Source organism: Notothenia coriiceps, unplaced genomic scaffold, assembly GCF_000735185.1.
Source record: "Notothenia coriiceps isolate Sejong01 unplaced genomic scaffold, NC01 NC01_scaffold00000339, whole genome shotgun sequence".
Taxonomy (NCBI): Eukaryota; Metazoa; Chordata; class Actinopteri; order Perciformes; family Nototheniidae; genus Notothenia; species Notothenia coriiceps.
Genome location: NW_011333040.1, coordinates 11,993,194 through 12,001,674, shown reverse-complemented (window position 1 = coordinate 12,001,674; position 8,481 = coordinate 11,993,194). Strand labels below are relative to the sequence as shown.

At 40.8% G+C, this 8,481-nt stretch overlaps 2 protein-coding genes across 3 annotated transcripts in view; one reads left to right on the top strand and one right to left on the bottom strand.

The window, feature by feature from the left end:
• On the bottom strand, positions 1–3,109 carry aldob (aldolase b, fructose-bisphosphate). Its single transcript, XM_010771803.1, has 9 exons — positions 3,001–3,109; positions 2,188–2,300; positions 1,886–2,097; positions 1,721–1,775; positions 1,421–1,581; positions 1,240–1,323; positions 818–992; positions 518–717; positions 1–265 (listed from the first exon to the last, which is right to left on the bottom strand). The coding sequence occupies exons 2-9, from the start codon at positions 2,297–2,299 to the stop codon at positions 170–172; spliced, it is 1,095 nt and encodes a 364-aa protein (XP_010770105.1). The 5' UTR covers position 2,300; positions 3,001–3,109; the 3' UTR covers positions 1–169.
• A 2,414-nt stretch (positions 3,110–5,523) lies between these two features.
• rnf20 (ring finger protein 20, E3 ubiquitin protein ligase) overlaps positions 5,524–8,481 on the top strand; it is a 14,388-nt gene continuing 11,430 nt past the window's right edge. The window contains exons 1-7 of one of the 2 annotated variants that reach the window (XM_010771791.1): positions 5,524–5,654; positions 5,963–6,157; positions 6,273–6,341; positions 6,445–6,543; positions 6,659–6,806; positions 6,904–7,089; positions 7,252–7,367. In XM_010771791.1, the coding sequence (XP_010770093.1) occupies positions 5,993–6,157; positions 6,273–6,341; positions 6,445–6,543; positions 6,659–6,806; positions 6,904–7,089; positions 7,252–7,367 (783 nt within the window). In that variant the 5' untranslated portion in view covers positions 5,524–5,654; positions 5,963–5,992. The remainder of the gene's footprint in view (positions 5,655–5,962; positions 6,158–6,272; positions 6,342–6,444; positions 6,544–6,658; positions 6,807–6,903; positions 7,090–7,251; positions 7,368–8,481) is intronic. The other variant, XM_010771783.1, reaches the window with a different exon arrangement.

The window sequence follows — 8,481 nt, the reverse complement described above, 5'->3', positions numbered from 1 at the left end:
TATTTTGGTCACTTACATTTATTTTTCATACATTTCATTGAGTAGAAAGGTATTTCAACCTTATAATGGAGGTCTTCCCCTGGTGTTGGTAGGGAAGTCCAGCAGAGGCATTTCTCTGCGTCATATTTGGTCCATGTGCAATTCTTTTCTTTTTTTTTACGTTCAGTTTTTAATAAATGTAGCTGGCTGAGAACAGAGACTTCATGGAGGCCTGGTCAGCTGAGCCGGAGGCCTTGTACTCTCCTTTGGAAGCCAGGCCGTTGATCTGAGGAGAACAACAGAGGGCAAAGTCAAATCTGAGTGTTAATGATCAGCCTGAGCCACATTAGTGCAAGACTGAATGGACAAGCTTTTAAGAATCAATCATTTACAGGTCAGTATAAAGTTTGGTAGTACAAGGTGAGAGTAATTTTAAAGCCAGTTTATTCACCATCAGCAATTTTAAATTGATAGGGAGGAAGTCATTTATTACCGTCTATTCAGTGGAAGTGATAGCTTCATGACCTCTGAGACTCACCTTGGCCCGGCTGCAGAAAGCTTCCTGTGCAGCGGCTTTGTTGGCAGTTTTGCCCTGCCAGGCTGCGAGAGCAGAGGCCTGGAGCGCACGGCCGTAAGAAAAGCTCAGCTTCCAGGGGCGGTTGAGGGGCACCTGGTTGATGGCGTTCAGGTTGAGGGAGGCCTCCTCCTCGCTCTGGCCTCCAGACAGGAAGCAGATACCTGGAAAGACCCATAGAGAGGCAAGCCACTGAGAAAATGTGTCTTCCACATTTTTCTCAAATAGGTTTGTTAAGGGTAAAGCTGGCTTAGTGACACTTACCAGGCACAGAAGCTGGAACAGTGCGCCTCAGAGCGGTCACTGTGGCCATGGCAACCTCCTGAGGGGTGAACTTCTTTGCACAGGACTGTCCAGCTGTGACCATGTTGGGCTTCAGCAGAGTGCCCTCCAGGTACACATGGTGATCAGACAGAGCCTTGTACACAGCAGCCAGAACCTAAACATACAGAAGCAGATGTATAACTAATCATGAAAAACTAACTTTTTCAGTGGTGGGGCACACATATTTTAGTATCTGAATAAGATAACAGTCAGTTTTTTGTGGGGTGCCATGCTCGGAAAATATGGGATATTTATGGGACTTGAGGGAAACTTATTCCGAATGGCTTGTCGACCATTCAGATATAGCTTCCCTTCCCTACTGCCTTTGTCTGACTGTCTTAAATTAAATGCAGCTATCAAACCTTTTCAGTGACGTACTGGCAGCGCAGCAGGTCGTGGGTTCCGTCAGGCAGAATCTCTGGCTCCACAATAGGCACCAGGCCATTCTGATAGAAAACATTAATGTCAATTGAAACATGTAAAACTTTCCAATAATATTTATGAGCAAGTCTTTTTTATGGAGACTATGGTGCACACACACACCTGTTGGCAGATGCTGGCATATCTGGCAAGGACGTTGGCGTTCTCAGCAATGGCCACAGAGGTTGGGCAGCTGTCTGAGATCTTCAGTACACACCTCCACTTGGCAAAGTCACAGCCGTCTTTCTTATACTGGGCACAGCGCTCAGAGAGGCCGTCCAGACCTGTCAAAAAATAACAAGACACAGAAATTATAGTATGGTGGTTGTGTTCATTCAATAATTTGCTATAATACACAAAGAGATGTACAGATTTAGCAAAATGCTTGCACTTTTGCACAACAGAAATACAATTAATGTTCACCTTGTGTGGTGGTCTCTCCATCTGTTCCATTAAGACCGGCTGTGCCTTTGTCAACCTGAAGCAGGAAAATCAGAAAACACATTAACTCACAAAAGGTCAACATGTAGAAGACCTAAAAATGTGTGTACTTCGGGACGGTTTAATGTCCACGTTTAGGCTCCTCACCTTGATGCCAACAACAATGCCCTTATCTTTGATGACCTGGGGGAAGAGCTTGCCGCTGTCTGATTTCTGGTATAGCGTCTCATGGAAGAAGATGATCCCACCCACACAGTTGGAGATTGAGGGGTCAGTGGAGAAGAGAAGATCGCGGAAGTAACGACGGTTCTCCTCGCTGTTCTCCACCTTGATTTTCTCAAGACGCTTTCCCATGGTTCCTTGAAAGAAGAACGACAATTATTTCAGTTGCACTTAGTAGTCACCCCCCTTCACTTATACTGTATCAACTATATATATTTGAGGCTCACCTGTTGATTCATCTGCAGCCAGGATGCCCTTTCCTGGAGCTACGATCCTCTGAGCAATGTCAGAGAGCTCCTTCTTCTGCTCCGGAGAGAGGGACGGGAACTGATGAGTCATGCTAGAGTAGGGAAAAAAGTTAGTTCATAGTTTATAAAAAAAACTCTTCAAGGCTTAACAATGAAAAAAGTATGTTATATTTTATCCTATCAACACACAATGAACCTTTGCTGCCTCTAACTTCCTGCCTCTCTTGCATCACCTCTGTAAATATTTGGCCTGACAGGTTGAACTTTGGCTCTCAGGCAGATAAGTTCTAGCTTTAGATGTGTGATCATAGTTCTGCAGAAAAACCCACACTTAACAAAAACAGCTTAATATGAAGGACACTAATTCATACCACGAGCATCATTAGCACACATGATCAGCAACGTCAGGTTGAACGCGGATATGTTTCTAACAAGCATTTGCACACAAACCAAGGATGCATTGCACTACCAACCTCCGTCAAATAGAACACGTCGAGAATCAATATGCAACCCTTTCAAAATAAAATACCCTCAAATCTAAAAGTGCAAAAAGTAAGTTGGAGTAATGTTGTTCGATCATACAGACTTGACAGCTGATATATCCGGTTGTGCAAAGTTGACATTTTTGAAATCGTGCAATTTATACCATAATTTCAACATTACTTTAAGAACTGCACATTTAAAAACACGAAGACACGTGAAAACGTGGACTTATCTAGCATAAGCCAGGCGAAATATGTCAGTTCAGAATCAGAAACCGAATGAGGATGCAAAAACCAAAACATGTCTTACTTTAGAGTTTGGTCAAACGGCGACGGCAACAGAAGTGGAAAGTGAGCACGGCCTCCCTGCAGCAAGTTGACTGATGGAGAAGGCCGAAAATGTGCACAAAGCTGTATTTATTGTATTTTCTGTTCCGGGGAGGAGGGGCCCGTGATGTAGAGGGGCGTGTGTCACCCCGGGGGTGCAATTGGCCAGGTCCGACAGACAGGGGCGGTGTTTGCATGATACGACGACAACGCTGCTATGTGGACTTTATGCTTGTGTCAGAACCTGGGGCGGATTTGTTGAACACACGAAGGGAACACGGTGTTTCGTCTGGAGAAAAAAGATCCAAATGTGCATGCCCGCGCCACGCAGTCCTCGAACAGCCCCGCCTCCATGTTTTTCTTTGATTGATTTACACTCAGAGGAAAGAATGAAATGCAATTTGAGAGGCCCGTTGCAATGTTGCAATACAAGTTTCTTTGTTTCCATTGTCCTTTGTTGATTGCAAAAGCATGGCTGTTTGTCTCATTTGATTTGAGAAAATTCAATGGACATTCATAGTTTTTCATTTTATTATGTTGATGTGTCATGTTCATTATTGATACATTCAAGAAGGAAAATCTAATGTAAAATTGCTTCTCATTTAATCTCGTGTTTTAGTCCAAAGTCCCTTGGAATGGAACACATGCTGTATGTCTTTAGATACTTTAACAGTTGTTTTTATATATTTTAGATAGATTCAATCTTTTTTTTTCTCCCTGCACATGCATGTCCATTTTTTTGTATATAGTTTGCTAGTTTTTTCCCTGTTTTGATTTTTTTTAAAGATATTTTATCAGCCCTGTCTACATTTAGAACATTATCAAACTTTAACTTTTGTCATAATATTTTTGCTTTCAGCTTTAATCTGTAATTACAGTAGTAGGTGACTATGTGTGTACATTTATTGGATACAAATATGGCAATAGTTAGAACAGAAATAACTGCTTTTTCATGTTGACTTGTGTGTCTGCCTAATGCGTCCCATTGCTTGTCAACACGTCATGCATAAACAGTCCTCCTATCGATTATGAAAATGGCCAAAAACAGGTGTGTTTGAAATGCTCTCACTGGTCCATTAGTGACCTCAGCACAAACAGATATTTGAACCCATAGAATAGGATATATATTTTTTAAATTAATTACCTTTACACAACCTGGACTTTGCCTCACTGTGCAATGCAATCCTTAATAGTGCTGATCAAAGTTCAGTCTCTGTCCATGAGTATCCTTTTACATAAGGAGAAAAAAAGAGACAGGAAAGAGGAAAATGTTAATTTAAATAATTTACCAAAGGAATGTTGATGTTGTCTTGCTTGTAAAATCATTGTTTAAACCCAAGCATTTTAACATATAAGCATTACAATCAAACACTACAATAAAAGTGTCTCTTCTGTGAAGCCTGTGAATTTGGACGTTTTTGATAAAGCCAGGTTCATTGTGTGTTGGTAATTTGAATGTGTATTTGGACCAAAATCATCCTGCAATATTTGAGTTATATTGTGGCCCTTGATTTGAGATTGTTTTGACCATGATTCAAATAGTTGTTTAAGTTGCCTATTTTAAATTCCTTTAAACACACTTGAAATGAGTCAAAATAAAGCAGCTCCCAAAGATTCAGTGGATTTTGCATCTCATCTAAAAGTTAAGGGAACAGCAAACTTAAGTGCCCTTTACCCCAGTTCACAAGGCTATTGATTTTAGGGACAGTAAGTACAAGACAATGAATTCCTGCCCTTATGTAGTTCAAATACACAAACAGTCAAAGATAAAGAGGGCCCTCCGTTGAATAAATACCTTACATATATATGTTTATAACAAGGAACTCAGATCTTGTACTTAAGAAAATTAGAATGACCTCAGAATATGAATATCCTCAAGTAAAAGTCCTGAATTCAAAATGTTACTCAAAAAGCAGAAACGTATTAGCATCAAAATATTAAATACCAAAAATAAAAGTATAGGCTACTTATTATGCAGATCGGCCCATTTCAGAATCATACATATTTTAAGTTTTGATTATGATTATTGATGCATTAATGTGTTTATCAAAGATGGTAAAGGTGCAGCTAGTTTTAATGACTTTTTATAGCCTACTGCAGTGCAGGGTAGCTTGAATGTTACTCAAGTCCTAAAGTCCTTTTTCAGTGTTGATTATATTTTATATAACATATTATTATTCCAAATCTGCAAAGTAACTAAATACATGAAATAATTGTAGTGGAGTAAAAGTACACTTTGGACCTCTGAATTGTAGTGTGGTGGAAGTACTAAGTAACATGACATTTAAATACTTAAGTAAAGTACAAGTCTCTCAAAATTGTACTTGAGAAAATGTACATTGTTACATCATTACACCACTGGACTATTATAGTTATTACTGTGTAGAACATTTTTCTTACTGTTTCTTATTGTTTCATCAAATCGACACCCACTCACTGAACAGTAAATTAGGTGCCTAGTATCGTGACTGAAGTGAGAGCAGTGCCCCTCCCGGACGGCAGCGGGCGCCATGTCAGGTGCAGCTCGTCCCACCAACAGCGTCCACACTTCCGTTTCCTAAAGACAGGGAGCCGCAACATCAACAGCCACAGACAACCATATCAGTTAATAACATAAAACTTGTATCATTACAAGCGGTAAGACTTAGATTTGGTTATGTATATTGTCAGTAATACAACGTTAATGCACTTCTGGTTGGGGTCAGCTTCTCTGAGCACCAGCAGCATCTAAAGCTGGAGTTAGCACACAGCTAACGTTAGCCTGACGCTACACTGACTGATTCAATCATCCTGGTCAGGTTTTAAAACGATTTGTGAATATGGTTTCAGAGTAAAAATCCCAGTAGTTATTTTTGTATCACTTTATTGTCATCTACCTGCAGGTGCACGTAGCTTTCATCAGCATAACCTTCTGAATCTAACAGTCCTTCACTTTGTTTTATCAGTGTTTTTATCTGTCTAATTCAGGAGTGAGTATGTCGGGGCAGAAGCGTCCTTCGGACCCCTGCGGCCCCTCGTCCTCCGGGGCGCCGCCGGAGAAGCGGAGGGAGAGGGAGGGAGAGGACGGAGCCCCCGGTGTCAGCACCGGGGGGAGCACCGCGGTGGAGACGGTCATCAAACTGGGAGGGGTGTCCAACTCAGTGAGCCCCCTTTGTTAATATCCACTACTGCTAATATATGTGTTCACATCTTTAGTGGCTCTATTTGTTTACCTACTTGTCTTTTCACACTAATGTTTGAATTGTTTATTTCCAGGAAGAACAAGACATCAGGGCTCTCCAGACAAAGAACCGAAAGTTGGGAGAATCTCTTGATCAAAGACAGGTACATTACCAATATCTTTACAACTTCAAATGCACACACACACACAGGAAGCTGTACTCTCATGTTTGTAGAGAGGTTCACCCCTTTGCTTGTTGTTTTGCAGGTCATTGAGGATGAATTGCGAGAGCGAATTGAGAGACTGGAGACCCGCCAGGCCACTGATGATGCCAGTCTGCTGATCCTCAACAGATACTGGAACCAGGTAAAGAAGTTCAGAGACTAAAGAGGAAAAACCCAGAATACATGTCCAGGATTAACGCTCTCCTCCAGAATTAAGATCAAAAAGTCTGAATGGGATCCCCTTTTCTCTCCTTCAGTTTGATGAAAACGTTCAACTGACCATCAGACGTTATGACCAAGCGAGCAGCGAGCCTGAGAAATCTCAGACTGGTGAGGGACGGAGCCTGAAACCGGATACTCCAGAACCTGATGGCGACTCCAACCAGGAGCGGGCCAAGGACAGAGGTAAAGAAAAGATCATGACTTTAAAAGCAATATGTTGGTTTTGATGAACAAACCAGATATTAAAGCCAACACTGTCTTTCCTGCTGTTGTCACTCAGGCAACCAGGGAGAGCCAAACAACTCTTTCCTGGCCACGTTGGCGAGCAGCAGCAGTGAGGAGATGGAGGCTGAGCTCCAGGAGAGGGTGGAGAAAAGCCAGAAGCAGGCCAGCCACGTGGTGGAGATTTATGAGTGTCTGAAGAGGACCGTGGACCAACTGAAGACAGAGCTGGACTCTGGAGCTGGTGAGATAAAAGGAGACATAGGTTTGGGTATAGGAAAACGTGATGAGATGTAAAAGATGCAAATGTGAAAAGCTAAGGATGAAGTATGATTGGAAGACATTCATTAAGTTAGGTTATGTATTTACACTCAAAAAATGTTTATATTGTTGCTTTTCTTTCCAGACAGCAGTCTGTGGCAGGCAGCTTCCAAACAGAATACACTCCTGACCAATGAAAACAAGCGGCTACAACAGCTGACAGAGGACTTTAAGCAGAAGCACAGTCACATGACCAGTCAGGTACAAATGGTTTAATTCTGTTTATTAACATAAAGAAAGTGATTTTTAAAAAGTGTTATTTTTTAATATTATACTTATATTGTATGCACTTCCATATTCACAATCGCAATAAATGTGTTTGAAGTATAATTCTTAACAATTGCTTGGACTGCTGCACTCAATAGTAAACTTATTTGCCACCAAAACGCATTATATTCGTAATAGAATTAAGGCTCTTTGAATAATAAAGCACACTCAATCATAAAGCATCAATCATGGAGAGTAGATTCAGTAACTTATTATCAGTGTTTCCCAAAGGATGGAGTCATAGCAGCGGTGCTAAGGTACGTGGGCTCAGCATAATGTGAGCGCGGAGCGCGCTGAATTTTTTAGTGTGTGCACGTGCGAAGTGCGCTCCGGCCAATTTGTTTCTATGTGTGCCAGCACAAGAAAGGCTCTTGAGGCCTAGTACCAGGGCCGGTTCTAGCCAATTTGCTGCCCTAGGCGAGATTTTATATATAAAGAATAAATGAAAAATCTCTACAAAAGACAAATACACTACAAAAACAGAAACTTATTGTTATATTATGTTATTTTTTTGAACATTTAAAAGTAAAATGCTTCAATCTGGTGCACTTTGAGCACACAATTACTAGAGACCTGATCTAGGGGGTACAACTCTAAAACACCCATATGAAAAAGATCGGTTTACATTTTAATAATCAAATAAGTATGTGAACATAACCAATAACCTACCATAGCCAATAACAAATACATGTAACTTATTTTATTTTTGTTGTTCATTTATATCTTATCTANGTGTGCCTTGGCAGTCTCAGGTGAATTTAGGAGAAATCTACTGACGCAAATAGACAAACTATAGTCAAATAAACACTTAAATGTGTATTTTGTACGTTTTCCTTCCAAAAGCCTGAAAGAAAACATGTTATAGAATCAAAATAGCACAACATCTCAAAATTGACCAGTGCTTGAAAAACGATGTTTTTGCCTGCCGTGTCTCGCCTTAAACTACTTTTCCTCTCTTCACCTTCCTTTGTTGTTTTGCTCTTTTAATCTCTCCTCCTTCTCTTCATCTCTTTTTTTAGACTTTAGTTTCCTGTAATTAGTTTTCTCC